Source organism: Emys orbicularis, chromosome 5, assembly GCF_028017835.1.
Source record: "Emys orbicularis isolate rEmyOrb1 chromosome 5, rEmyOrb1.hap1, whole genome shotgun sequence".
Classification (NCBI taxonomy): Eukaryota; Metazoa; Chordata; order Testudines; family Emydidae; genus Emys; species Emys orbicularis.
The window spans coordinates 93995601-94010941 of NC_088687.1; the positions used below are offsets into that span (position 1 = coordinate 93995601).

The window sequence follows — 15341 nt, forward strand, 5'->3', positions numbered from 1 at the left end:
ATACAGAGGGACCTAGACAAATTAGAGGATTGGGCCAAAAGAAACCTGATGAGGTTCAACAAGGACAAGTGCAGAGTCCTGCACCTAGGACGGAAGAATCCTATGCACTGCTACAGACTAGGGACCGAGTGGCTAGGTAGCAGTTCTGCAGAAAAGGACCTAGGGGTCACAGTGGACGAGAAGCTGCATATGAGTCAACAGTGTGCTCTTGTTGCCAAGAAGGCTAACGGCATTTTGGGCTGTATAAGTAGGGGCATTGCCAGCAGATCGAGGGACGTGATCGTTCCCCTTTATTTGACATTGGTGAGGCCTCATCTGGAGTACTGTGTCCAGTTTTGGGCCCCACACTACAAGAAGGATATGGAAAAATTGGAAAGAGTCCAGCGGAGGGCAACAAAAATGATTAGGGGTCTGGAGCGCATGACTTATGAGGAGAGGCTGAGGGAACTGGGATTGTTTAGTCTCCAGAAGAGAAGAATGAGGGGGGGATTTGATAGCAGCCTTCAACTATCTGAAGGGGGGTTCCAAAGAGGATGGAACTCGGCTGTTCTCAATGGTGGCAGATGACAGAACAAGGAGTAATGGTCTCAAGTTGCAGTGGGGGAGGTCTAGGTTGGATATTAGTAAACACTATTTCACTAGGAGGGTGGTGAAGCACTGGAATGCGTTACCTAGGGAGGTGGTGGAGTCTCCTTCCTTGGAGGTTTTTAAGGCCTGGCTTGACAAAGCCCTGGCTGGGATGATTTAGTTGGGAATTGGTCCTGCTTTGAGCAGGGGGTTGGACTAGATGACCTCCTGAGGTCCCTTCCAACCCTGATATTCTGTGATCACTATAAAAGTTTTTTTCCCTCCTGCTGATAATAGCCCACCTTAATTGATTACTCCCATTATAGTTGGTATGGCAACACCCATTTTTTCATGTTCTCTGTGTATATATATCTTCCGACTGTATTTTCCACTGCATGCATCCGATGAAGTGGGTTTTAGCCCAAGAAAGCTTATGCTCAAATAAATTTGTTAGTCTCTAAGGTGCCACAAGTACTCCTCGTTCTTTTTGCTGATACAGACTAACACGGCTAACACTCTGAAACTTGAAAAAGAATGATGTTCCAGCAATAAACAGTGAATGGTTCCATTCTAAGCAGAGAATGGTTATTTATAAACCATTCAAATTACACTATCCCTATTCTCCAAGGAAATCTAGTTCAAAGAGTGACTCTCTTATATGGCATGCTGAACTTGTTTAGGTTTTAAGAAAAAATAGAAATGCAACTCTTAAGAAATTTCAAGCTGCTGTAAACCGCTTCATACCTTCGCCAGAAATGAGACTATGAACAATGAAATTTGTTTTAACAGAAACTCAAGTTTTTCCAAATGTATAAACTAATAAAATCTGAAAGATACCAATTATTGACTAGGCTACTCAATACCAACTGTACATTTATATTTTGCTCTTCATCTTCATAGTGCTTTAGAAACCATTAACTAATAAAATAATGCTTTTCTTTGTTTCTTCTTATCCTACCTCCATAAGTACATTTTGTTACCCTGTATCTCCTTACAAGGACCAGGGATTTGTTGAGACAGTTTTACTTGCTGTTAATTGTTGGGCACAAGTAAGCAAACAAATGTAAAAGTAATCCAGGTTCAATTCTGTACAACATTTATTGAACAGACATACTTCAAATCTAGTTGATATTTCACCCTTTAATCTTGCAATGCTAATTCAGGGAATTTGAGGTATTTACCTATTTAATTATGAACAAGCATAGATCAATGTTCTATGGCACTTACAGTGCTTTTTCTCTGAACCATGCAGAACATGACTGTCAAGGTGACAAGTCATTTTCCCCCTAGTGGAAATATCCATTAGAAACATAAAATAATAAAATTAACAGAGCAGACAAGGGATAAACAACATAAGAATACTACCAAAAAAGTAATGGAGAGTTAGTTACACTATATATTACTAAAAATGTGCTATATCCCTTACAATCTAGATGCAAGAAATGTCACACTTCACTGTTCAAGTTCATACCTAGACTGTTTGAAACATACCATTTTTATAAATGTTCCACTATGACCTGTGAGAACAGAATAGTCTACAAAGACCTAAAGCTTCTGTGAGCTGGCTGTTAAGCTAGTCTGAAATATACTTCATAAATGTTCAATCTGTCGACAATCTAGCTATCAATATGTTCAAAGAGGTTCCCTTCATTGCTTTATATTTGCTGTAAGTAGTGCAGGTGTTTTTTTAATTAATATGATGTGTAAAACATCATAGTTTCCCTATTCAATTTTATATTGGTGCCTGACCCAATGCAGAGAGCTGTAAAAGGGTATGATAGGGTGCTGAGTGAGAAGCACTTAATCAGCCCCTGCCACTCCAGCCCCAATCAAGGGGAATGGATTGGGGCTGGCTGGCTAGCCCGGTGTCTGCCTGGTAACGGGCAGCACCTGCCAGCCTCATTAGCCAGGGCTATAAAGGTTCGGCGGAAGAGAAAGGCCAGGCACAGAGGGAGTTGGGAGCCTTGGTCTATTGCTGGCCAGGCCTGCACTTGGCAAAGTTGTCTGCGAAACCTATGCATAGGTGGAAAGTGGTGGTGGTAAAACAACTGTAAATAAAGAACACTGGTGTTGCGTCGAGCTGATGCGTTCCTGACTGAAGAGGGCAACAGGGTTCAAAACCAGAGGGGCCCAGGGTGCACCTTGTTACAAGGGGCTGCTACAGAACTGAGCATTAAAGGTAAAACAATAACAGATATAATTTAGCTTTAGGTACACGCCTTCAAAGCAGCTAAGCGCACAATGGCTGGGCTATCAACTGAAGGAGCAGTTACCTAGCTGGCTCCATCCAGGCTAGAACTTTTCACTTGCTATCACTGAGATCAAAAGACTGTGACCAGTTAAAAAAGTGCTGCTGGCAGAAATTGAAGACATTTTTGGGGTGAGCTGGTCTTGGGTGCTGTCAGTGGGGGGAAAAATAAGCTGACGGGGGGATGCATTCAGAGACAAAGGGAAAAGGCTACAAGCAGTGTAGGCTGGTTTTCCCAACTCAGAGATGGGGAAATAAGCCAGACCCACCTGAGCTGTGGATAGAGAGATTAAGTTTAGGCAAGGGAATATATATGTAAGGCCTCTTATATCTACTGATCTAAGTACTGTGTACCCTTTGGGCAAAAGAAATCATGTTTTGTTTTGAAGAAGCTGATTCCATCTCATTGCAAGCGTACGCTGTCACAGGCTCCTAAAGAGAAACCTTGCAGGTGGGTGCATAACTGGCTGGATAACCATACTCAGAGAGTTGTTATTAATGGTTCCCAATCCTGCTGGAAAGGCATAACGAGTGGGGTTCCGCAGGGGTCTGTTTTGGGACCGGCTCTGTTCAATATCTTCATTAACGACTTAGATATTGGCATAGAAAGTACGCTTATTAAGTTTGCGGATGATACCAAACTGGGAGGGATTGCAACTGCTTTGGAGGACAGGGTCATAATTCAAAATGATCTGGACAAATTGGAGAAATGGTCTGAGTTAAACAGGATGAAGTTTAACAAAGACAAATGCAAAGTGCTCCACTTAGGAAGAAAAAATCAGTTTCACACATACAGAATGGGAAGAGACTGTCTAGGAAGGAGTACGGCAGAAAGGGATCTAGGGGTTATAGTGGACCACAAGCTAAATATGAGTCAACAGTGTGATGCTGTTGCAAAAAAAGCAAACATGATTCTGGGATGTATTAACAGGTGTGTTGTGAGCAAGACACGAGAAGTCATTCTTCCGCTCTAATCTGCTCTGGTTAGGCCTCAGCTGGAGTATTGTGTCCAGTTCTGGGCACCGCATTTCAAAAAAGATGTGGAGAAATTGGAAAGGGTCCAGAGAAGAGCAACAAGAATGATTAAAGGTCTTGAGAACATGACCTATGAAGGAAGGCTGAAAGAATTGGGTTTGTTTAGTTTGGAAAAGAGAAGACTGAGAGGGGACATGATAGCAGTTTTCAGGTATCTAAAAGGGTGTCATAAGGAGGAGGGAGAAAACTTGTTCACCTTAGCCTCTGAGGATAGAACAAGAAGCAATGGGCTTAAACTGCAGCAAGGGAGGTCTAGGTTGGACATTAGGAAAAAGTTCCTAACTGTCAGGGTGGTTAAACACTGGAATAAATTGCCTAGGGAGGTTGTGGAATCTCCATCTCTGGAGATATTTAAGAGTAGGTTAGATAAATGTCTATCAGGGATGGTCTAGACAGTATTTGGTCCTGCCATGCGGGCAGGGGACTGGACTCGATGACCTCTCGAGGTCCCTTCCAGTCCTAGAATCTATGAATCTATACCCCAGTAGGACCTGCCGCATTAGTTAGGTTGATACCCAAGGGATCCTGGTGTGACAGTGGGCAAACTATGGAATTCCACCCCAGAAATGGTAAAGGCCAAAGGCCTGACACCTCTAGGTGGTGCTCTCACAAACACTCCAAAGAACAGACAGAGGTACAGTTAGCCCAGTGACAGAACAAGACTCATCCTGTAATTATCTGTCTCTGTCAAGCTGCTAAAATTTCTAACTAAATACTGTGTTATTTAGACATCTATTAGATGACTTCCATAATGTTCTAGTTCTTTCAGAAGTACATATTGTTATTATTCAATAATCTTTAACCTTCTACATGATTATATTTATACTGCAGTTTCTAAATAAACCTAGTAAGTGAGCTATAAATAGATGAGATATCACTAAAGATATTCAATCAAATGGAAGTCTTCCATTATACTGGAGTATTCATATGATGTACATTCATGATTTCCCCCCTCCCGCCACCCCCACCAAACAAAACCTATTACCACCTGGCTAAAATTGCTTCTTAGCTTTTTAGTAGCCAGTGATAGTTCTGTTTGTATCATTTGAACAACAGTTTCCATGCTGCTGGCTGACCACTATTATTGATTTACATACTAGAGGAAAAGCTATTTGGGTAGTAGGGTTTTCTAGCTGATAAGCCATTGAATGGAAGCAATTAATAGGCTCTAAATTCAAACACTAGAGAAAAAATATTTTTAAAATGAAATGCTTTTCAATTTTTGCTTCACACACATGTATTATGTGGTCAGACCACCATCTGTTTTCAGACTCCCAAATAAGGGGAAATATGTGCTGCAATATCTAGGCACAAGAGTATATCCAGGAAACCACATGGCAGCCCTGACTAGGTAGATTTCCAAAAATCTGTCTAAGGGGGACAATGTCCCACCAATGACACACAAAAAAATAAAAATAAAAAAATAAAAATGGGGAGACGGAGGGGGAAGGGAGGGATTAAAATGTTAAATAAGGATTGTGCCCTAATTTTTTTTGTTTTTCTTACCTTAATTCAGGTGATTCGGCCCTCCCATATCGCTCCTGCCACTTCCCGATGCCTGAACTGGCTTTTCTGGAAGCAGTGCTTGTCTGTGACTGAGAAGAGGTGCTGTTTCTGGTGAGATAAATTTTCTAGGTCTTTCTTTTCTTGTGTCTCTACCTTTTCTGTTCTTTGGGCTCCTCTTCTCTTCCCTACTCTATTTCCACTGTCATTCTTCCACTCCCACCACCCAGCATATCATCTACTGTTAAAAGCTAGCAGGAGTTCTTATGTGAGACAAGAAGCTTTACTAGCAAATTTACAAACAACACTACTGCTGGCGCCTCATACTACACTGGGAATTTTTAACAAGTGACATCAGACTGGGATTGCAGTGCAATCCTACCACCTGAAATAATCTGTACCTAGTTAAAATTCTCTTATTTTAAGGGATAAGAACATCTAAAATAGTTTTTCCAAGTTTTTTCATTAACCCACTAATTTGCAATAAAAAAAAGTCAGAATAACCTTCCCTCACACACAAACAGGGTGCAGGGAGGGTGGTGGTGGTGATGAGCTTTGTACCGCTGTTACTGTATTCTACCAAAAATGTTTTAAGTAGAAGCATGCATTGCAAATGATCCAAAACTAAGCTGTTTATAATAATTTATAAATATTTTTCTTTCAAAGTCTCATCTGACCACTTATAAGAAACATTGTTTTTGGCATGGCAACTTATAACTCAGTGTATCCTAAAATAGCAGACATCAAATACTAAAAAAAGTCAGCTTTGCCATTATAAGGACATGCAATTACAATGATTTAAACAAAGTTTATATATAATACAGACACACAATATACACACCTATTCTAAACATGTACTGATGGGGAAGGATGGATAGAAATATAAATGCTGGCATGCTGATTTGTGCTCTCTGTTGCCATGCAAGGGAATCAGGTTTGATTTCCAATCTCTACTCCCAAAGATATCAAAAGTTGGGGAGTAAACTTGGCTCTTTAAGAAAAGGAGTGCACCTCCAATTGCTCAAGAATAACTCCTCTAATTAATAAACAATGTTTACTGATGTTAGTACCACTGGAAAATCAGAATATGGTAGCTGCAAGCTGAGACTCAAAGATAAGGGATGTGAGGGGAAATGAAAGTAGGCAGGGGAACACTAGGAAAGGGAAGAGGCATGGCATGAAATTTTAATTCCATCTGCAGCATGTCACAGGGATTTTCCTTACAAAGTAACAAATTCAATCTCAATACACACACATTCAGTGCTTAAACTAAAACTGCACACTCATATAATATACATCCATAGAATATGCAATCCATATCTACACTACCAACATTTCCCACATATTTTAAGCTGAATGGATATATATTTTAAAAAGTCTAATTTAGTAGCAATTCATTAACACTATCTAAAGTATTTAAAATACCAATGCAATAATGGGCTGCGTTACACAAGGTATCATATCATGGAACAACAATGGTACTCTGCACAGTTCTAAAGCAATCACACCTAGAATACTGTGTTCAGTCTGGGAATCTCATTATCAATAGACACAAGCTACAGGTAATTCAGATAAGAGAAATAAAAATTGTCAGGGGGCTGGAAGGATATATAAACGAGGAAAGTTTATTTATCCAAGAAACAGTATAACTTTTAAAGGTTGGTGGAGGGACTTGAAAATAACCTACCAACATCTCAACAGTGTAAGCCCCAAGCACAGCGAAGAACTATTTAGTTTAGTACAATGGAGTATAACTCGGAGCAACTGGAGGGGAACATTTTGGCTGAATATCAAGCAAGGATTTCTTTACAGAGAGATGTATTTGCCTGTTAAACAGCCTTTCAAAAATGTGACAGAAGCCCCCTTCTTTGGGATATTTAAAATTACTCCTGACATAGTACTAAAAAATGAATAGCAAAAAACCTTGAATTGGGGAAGAGTGGGACTGGATGATTCAATACATTTCCACTGCCATCATCTGTAACGTCTACGATACTATGATAAAATGCCTTCAGGTTTTTTGAGTTGCCAGCAGAATTGCTCTTCAGGACCATTTGATAACTAGAACAAAGTAGAGTCATGAACTCCAAAGACAGCCAAGTTCATAATCACAAACACAGTAAAGCTTAGAGTTGAAGGGAGAAGGACACAAGTAGTACATATTAAAGCCAGGGAGGTGTGGAACAATACTACAGTAATGAAGTTATTTCGTCCACTTTTAAGAAAAGTATGCTAAGTGTCAACCAAGTGCAAGAAAGCAAGAGATACCTTGCAGGGAGGGGACTAGATGCCAGGAGCCCCGAGTTGTTTTTATTCTAGCTTTCCAACTCTAAATTTTGTTTATTCGAAAAAATGTGTGTGTTAGTGCCACTACTGCAGTGTAAACAAGAGACATTTTGGTGGCTACTTTGGGAGCCAAATTAACTATGTAGAAAATACTATATGAGATACCAACATTGGGATTTTCATTGTTGTCCTGTTGGGTCCTATCACTTTTTCCTGGTCTGTCATCCTACCATTTCTTTTAGGAACATCACAGGAGTCGCATTGCATGCACAAACTGAGTAAGATCATGCTTCCTTGCATATTTTTAACTAGTCAAAAAAAAATTTATTTTTACAACAGATCAAAACCTTTAAAAAGAAAAAACTTTACAACAAGTTATGAAATTATGACTGTCCAACTGACCTGTTTGTCGGGATTCCTGATTTGAATAGTGGGGGAGGAGATGTAAACTCAGCTTTGGTCAATTGCACTGCCAACTCCTTCTCCATATTTCCAGTTCTGCCCTGCTGTACCTTCAAAATAATGTTTTCCTCATTAGCTCAGCCTCAGAAATTTAACAGTACCATCACTCGATACAACAATACACACTGGAAAGACAGACCACATGATTCACAACTTCAATAATATTAAAACTATTATTCTTGCACAGTTAATAAAATCCCACATTTTACAAGGAAGTGTTACTTGCAAGAAATTGTTTTTGACATTAAAAAAGGAAACTAAAGAGCTTCACATTTATCAATTAACATAAAATTTATAACTTTTTTAAGGCATATGACCAAGGACAATAAAATCTGGGTTAAATTAGTCTTCCTGCAGACTCTTATTTTGTAAAATAACATTTAGATTTAAAATATCAAAGTTATTTTCAAAGATACTCATCAAGAAAACCAATGGAATGTAAAGTCTTCACATCAAAAACAAACTGCAAAACACGGTGAAAACATTCTCCATGTAATGAGACAGTAACTACAGCCTAATTAATTACTTCACTCTTGAAAGTCATACCAAGAATATTCAATTCATGTACTTTAACCATGCAGCTACTGGCATTTACAGTTTAGTAAGAAATATTAGAAATGTAGAAACATTTGTAAAGATTTTGTAGGATTTCTCTCTTATTAAGTACTTCTGATGCAAATACCTATAATACCTATTTTTCCCCACCGATTTTTCAGCTGACAGTGGCACAGTATATAAGCAAAATATCCTAAAGATTTTGTTAGGGAAATATGTGAGCACTATGAAAGAAACACAAGCAGCAGCGACTCAGTAGTGGAATGGACATGCTAACTGGTGCTGGCAACACACATGCCACCTCTTCAGAGACTCTCTTTGGAAAAGCAGTAGCAAAAGTGGAATTAGGAGCCAGAAAAAAACCTAAGACTTTTCTAAGTATACTGTATAAGATATGCATTAGCCAATAAGTAGATCAAGAACCAAAATTTTAAATGCAGAATGAGAAATATAACAACAAAAAGTCTTTCCTATGGTTTTTTAAACAATACACATACAACTTTCCAGTCCTTAACATCTGTAAAACGATTTCCATTTATTAACAACATTTATTGGATGATTGTTTAGATACCAATATCTCAAAATATTATATGGGAATTTAACTAAATCATGGTATACTTCCATATAGGCTCTGATCTTGTAACTTTTCACATGACAATGGACTGCAGAGCCTTTGCACAGCCCCAATGCCTTAAACAGAGCTCCACACAGGCACAGTAGTTCAACCTTAGAAGGTAAATTGTCTAACGCAAGGATTATGTCTTCCTTTACACATTTATGTACAAAACCTCAGAGATTTTCAGCGCTTAAGTAATTAGTAGTGACAATAGACAATCTTGGATTCTTTAACCTCACAGGATATCAGCTTAAAGAGAAATCATTGTGGAGCTATTTCCGTATAGTAAAGTAATTTTGTATTCAACATTTTGTTGCCATGGTCACACTGGATTTTAAACAAATACTTTAACATTAGAAAATTTCTAATCAAACATGCAAAAGAGTGGCATAATTGTTCAAGTTTTCAGCCAGAATATGTTGCTGTAGCTCACCGACCTTCCTTTTAACCAGAAATAAAAAAGCATAATAGCTAGAAAAACTGAATTAATAACTAATTATTACAGACTCTTCAGATGAAGGATAAAATCCCTAAAGATTTCTACTGGCCCATCGATTCTGAAAAATGTGAAAATACTGCAAGATTTAATTTTGTTAATTACTTCAGGGCTAGTCTAAACCTACAATATGAAGGCAAATAATATGGCTTTTATAGTTTCAATGGAGAATTAAAAATGTTAACAAAATGATAATCATTACCCTGTTCAGCTTACTCTATTTTCTCATCATAACCAAATATATGCCCTTTTATGTTTTAGACTCTTCAAATGATCAGCCATAGAATGCTATTTCAATAACTAAAACCATACATTTACAAAATTGTTTTGTCACATTCTAATTGTAATCGAAGCTCAAATATGAAGTCTGGAGTGGTTATGAACAAACTGTATTCAAATAAAAGCTATTGATCTTAAGTAATTCATTCGTGGTTCCATTATGGGGAAATTAACAAGATTAATATTAAATGACAGATTCTGTACTAACCCAGACAGAAGTTATATTCTTCAAAGAAAAAGTGTCTTTGTCTTCAAACATCTATAGGAGATATGTACATATCCTCCTCTTTCCCAGAAAAGGCACGTAAATTGAAAGACACGCATGGCAAACAATCTGTTGTGTTTAGATAATGAAAATACTTACCTAAACAGTGACAGATCACTAGCTCTTGCCCCCAGGCTCTCTTTCTATTAGTGCTTCAAACGGCAATCCCCAGACTCAAGTGAGGCAGCCTCTGAGTCAGACCACTTAAATCTCCCCCTACCAGGGCAAGCAGCAGGTCCAGAAGAGAGTCTGACCTTGTAATGGTTAGCTGCAATGGGAGACCACACTCCTTGCATTTCCTGAACTCTGCCATGATGAACATGGAGGAAAGAAAAGCTACAGAAGCTACTGTAAAGAATATCCTCACTGAGATAGAGAAGAAAACCAGTGGACAATACAGCAGTGTAGGAGTGAGAAATGGCGCCCCAAAACAAAAAAAACCTACCCTGACTACAGTTGCTGTTTCTGTTACTATAGCATGGAATAGAGAAACAGCAATGATCTGTTCTGAACTGGTTTTAATGAAGTTCAAGAATGAAATACTTACCACACATTATAACTCAACAACCAAAATAAAATGACTTTAGTATTTCAACTGAATCTACAGACTTATTTATATTAAAAGCAGTTTTAATATAAATTGAATTATTAAAGAGTGACTTGAAAAAAAAGAAAACTGAAGTCAATGCTTCATGCCAGTCTACTGAAGATAAACAGGTAGCTAGGCTGTTTTTCTGTTAAAATACTGATATTTTCTTATTGCAGTTTGTCCTCATTTAGACAAATATCAGATGGAAAATAAAGCAGAGTACATCTAACTCACATCAGACAAGAGAAGAACTTAAAAGAAAAGACATCTTCACATTTCGGACTCATCAAGGATGAAGGGTACAAAACAAAGTAAAATAACTACAAGGCTGTGGAGTAAAATATCATGCCATAATCTCCAAAGCCTCTCCAGAACCTCTGCAGGAATTCTTTAACCTGCATAAACAAATGCACTATAACTAAAAAAATAAAACCACCACATAAAGCAAGTATAGTTTCACTTAGCAGTTGTTAGTGCACTAGGCCATTAACTCACATGCTTGCAGCAGTGATGACAAAACAAATAATTTTTTTTTAATTCAGCAAGTTTGTGAGATACACTGAAAGTCACTGATGTAAGATGAGAGCTTAGAAAAATAGCTATGTCCACTTCAATCTTGCCTCTATCACTTGGGAGTGGTATGGGAAGCAATACTCAACAAAAATGAGAGCAACCAAGGAAAGTTTACTAAAATTCACCTTAAAAAGATTGTATCTGCCATCTTGAACCTCTGCACCTGGTGTTACTTCCATAGAATTGTCTTCGGCCTAAGTTAAATAACACATTGCCCATTAAGATACCACACAACTTTGAATTGATGGGCTACATCACGACTAACACATGGTCACAGCCTAGCAGTGCCACTATCCGCACAATGAAACAATAGAGAAAGATTCTGGGTGGCGGGAAAGGAAAGATAAGGTATGAACTTATTAACAATGATATTGTACCAGACAGAAGAGGTTTCTAACACACAAACAGTGACACAGCACCATAACAGCTTTATGGGAGGGAAGTGTTTACATATTATGGAATACCACAAAAATTTTATTAATTACCATAATTTTATTTGTAGTTGAGGTAACTGGTAAAATTTCAAGTCCCATTCGTATCCTCTTTTGTTTTTCACAGTAAGCTTTCCAGGTATCTTCATTAAACCCATAATTGAAATAATCTGAAAGATCAGCACCTTCAAACAGAAAAGCACAAATTCTAAGAATTAAGCATTATAACTCATCTTTCCTTTTCTATTTCTGCTTTGTTTATAGCAACAGAAAGAAGCAGAAATCAGGGAAAAGTCCCAATGTTAAGAATTATAAATTTCTTACACCAAATAATATGTAACCTTCTACAGTTCAATATATTTGATGTCTGTTCTGGTAATGCTATACATTCCACTTTTGCAGAGATCAGGCTTCAAATAATAATCAAAAAGTAATATGCCTCTTACGTCTTTGTAAAGACATCATTTCCATCTTTAAAGCAATTTACAAAATACTCCAATGAGCGGTTCAGAGGGATGAAAAGAATGCAAATACTGGACAAATCTGGCTCTACCATATGTATGGGGAGAGGGGTAAGCAGAAAACAATGAACACATGCAGAGACCCTAAGAGTCAGCCTTCTCCTCAAAGTCTGTGGATGCCCCCTGCATGAATAAAATAGATCAGAGAGTGGCTAGAGCCAAGGGGCAACCATTCTATGTAGCTTTTTCTGCTAGTAACATTACTTTCTGCTTTATCTCTGGTAGCACATGCAGGCATGGAGCCAATGGCAACAACCCCAGAGAACTTTGGATTTTCCAGTCATGGATCTCTCAGGATGTCCATGAATTTAGCTGGCATATGCTATGCCCCCTTCTCACCTCCCCTCCCCTCCCCACCCGTTGACAGGTGTTTGCAGTGGATACCCTGGAACTCCATGTAGGTTAATACAGTCTCATCAAAGTAACTCGTCTCCCTTTACAGGTTTTTCAAGTAGGACTGGTTGATTTAGCTCATTAATTGTACAATTAAACATTAGTACAATTGTGTATATTACTTCCATTTGTAGGGCGTTACCACTAAATTAATCTGCTATGGGTAAAAACTATCGAAAGTAATCTATTAAATATACCTGTATTTCAACTGATGTGTACATTATTATGCAATAAGAATGTCACGCAGAAATATTACCTGGTTTTCGCCAAGGTTTATCCTCAAAAGAATCTAAATCGACTTCCAGCAGTGGAACACCATTAATACTTCCTGGTGCATCAAGATCCACTCCTTTGACTTTTGCACCTATAAAGAAAAATAACAAAAATCATAAAATCCCTTTTACAGAGATAAGTTAATAAATGCAACACTTTTCATGTGACTTTTCTAAAATTAAAATTTTATTTTTGACAAGTTATTCAGCACTAGAGTGCTAGGCATTTTACAGACAAGTAAGAAGAAAGCATCCTTACCCCAAAGAGCTTGTAATCTAAATGAAATAATTTTCTTTACTATCTTAAACACATTTTATCCTTCCAACTTACCTATAGTGAATTAATAGCAACTACATGGTCTGCAATTAATTTCTGTAGACTAACTACTGTACATGCTCATAAAACAGTAGTTTTATACATGTGTTTGTTTTATCTGAAATTTCAATTAACATAATTGCTGTTTTGAGGACTGGTTTTAGATGCATCACAGTTATTTCTTGTTTCCAATAAACTTAAGTGTATGACATGAAAAAAGTCCCTGTGAAACACAAATCCTCCTCTCAGGCAACCCCTGCCCCAAAACCAAAAGGTCAGGGTACAGACCATCTGAACAGCCACATGCTGAAACCCTTCTACTGCAATCTGACCTGTGTTCTATGCATGCACTCACAGAGCAGTCTCCAATTATGGCTTCTCTGTGCCCTGCCCTCACCTTGAAGTGGCACCACACCTTTTCCACTGCACTTAGGACATCACATTCAAGAAGATATCATCCAAAGCTTTACATATTAGTAGTATTTTATAACAAAATGCAAGTGTATATTGGATCTTAAATTATATATATATATATTTCTGCCATGTAATTTGACTCACTAATTTGTGCAGATCGATCGTAATTATTTTGTAGTGCCATAGATATACATGGTACTTTACAGACAGTTAAAAAAAAAATTGTTCTCCAAGCAGTATACCATCTAAATTAGACATATAGCAAGGGAAGACAATGGTCCAAGTCATGACACCTGTTATGCATCTTGTTAACTCATATTATCTAAGTAGTTATAGCTCATTCATCACTGCTGGAATGCAAACAGAATTTTTACGAGAGAGCTGAGAGAGTGCAATAGTAGAAATCAGCAACAGAGGCTAACCAAGTGTTACCCTTTAAGTGCCTTATGGTATAGATGGTAAATACAAAGGCAAAGTTTCTCCAGGGACTTCTGCTGTACAATTGATAATATACTATATTATTTTAAATTATTTGTATTACCTTAAATGTTAGGATTAAATTATACATAATGCAACTATACAATTTTTACGGCCCTAATTCTGAACATATCAGTGGATCTAAATACAGCATTGGTCCCAAAACTTTTCAGGGTTGTGCCCCCTCTTACCCCCATCCACTCCACTTCCCCCCCAGGGGCTGAGGCTAAGGGTGGGGCCAGGGCTGTGGGCAGGGCTGGAGCAGAGCTAGGAACGGAGAGGGTCTGGGTGGTGCTCCCTCCCCGCTCCCCATGGGAGCTGGCCCGGGCCCCACCCCTCCAAATGTTCCTCCGTGTTCCCTTAGGGGGCACACCCCTCAGTTTGGGGGCCTCTGCACTAAAAGCTAATGGGCTAAAATGTTAAAGATTTTATATTTGTCTAATTCACTAACACTGTGCAGAAACTTTATGCAAAAATTGTTATAAAAACAGAGTATGTGCTACTACTACAGATTAATACATTTGTTACATTTTCTATTAATATAAATGTGTAAACATTTTTTTTTACCAGATGATCCATAAACTCGACCTCCTGTCTTGATGTTGAGATTCACAGGAGCTGTTCCATAGCTTCAACAAATTAACAAAACTGAATTAGGTAGAGAAAACTGATAAAAATGGTTAGCTATATTCAGAAACAAGAAGAGGACCTAGACTTGATTGTCAGTCTGAATCTCTAGCTCTCCAAACTAACAACACAGAAGTAGAGAGATCAGTCTAGGAGCAAGAGAATGCATCGCTCCAACACTCAATAGCAATTTCTCCAATTAATAAATGGCACTGAAATCTCAATCACACTCTGGGTGCTGAAAGCATAGTGACCATGACATAGCCTCAAGAATGGACAGGACCAAAAAAAGAAAAAGAAAAAAAAAAGAAAAAAAAAAAGGGCTCACTTAGGGATACAGAGGATGCCAGGGGACTAGGACTGGAGAATACTTTAGATAAAGAGTCTCTGTTGTTTCAGTATTATCATTTAATCTG

At 38.1% G+C, this 15341-nt stretch overlaps 1 protein-coding gene across 7 annotated transcripts in view; it reads right to left on the minus strand.

Annotated features, from left to right (window-relative positions):
• The window catches only part of FIP1L1 (factor interacting with PAPOLA and CPSF1), an 81198-nt gene that overhangs the window by 53615 nt on the left and 12242 nt on the right, over positions 1 to 15341 (minus strand). For 2 of the 7 annotated variants that reach the window (XM_065405239.1, XM_065405238.1), the window contains exons 5-11: positions 14866 to 14927; positions 13076 to 13183; positions 11960 to 12090; positions 11600 to 11668; positions 8042 to 8151; positions 7277 to 7414; positions 5357 to 5464 (exon numbers count right to left, since the gene is read on the minus strand). In XM_065405239.1, coding sequence (XP_065261311.1) covers positions 5357 to 5464; positions 7277 to 7414; positions 8042 to 8151; positions 11600 to 11668; positions 11960 to 12090; positions 13076 to 13183; positions 14866 to 14927 — 726 coding nt within the window. The remainder of the gene's footprint in view (positions 1 to 5356; positions 5465 to 7276; positions 7415 to 8041; positions 8152 to 11599; positions 11669 to 11959; positions 12091 to 13075; positions 13184 to 14865; positions 14928 to 15341) is intronic. The other 5 variants (XM_065405240.1, XM_065405242.1, XM_065405243.1 and 2 more) reach the window with 5 other exon arrangements.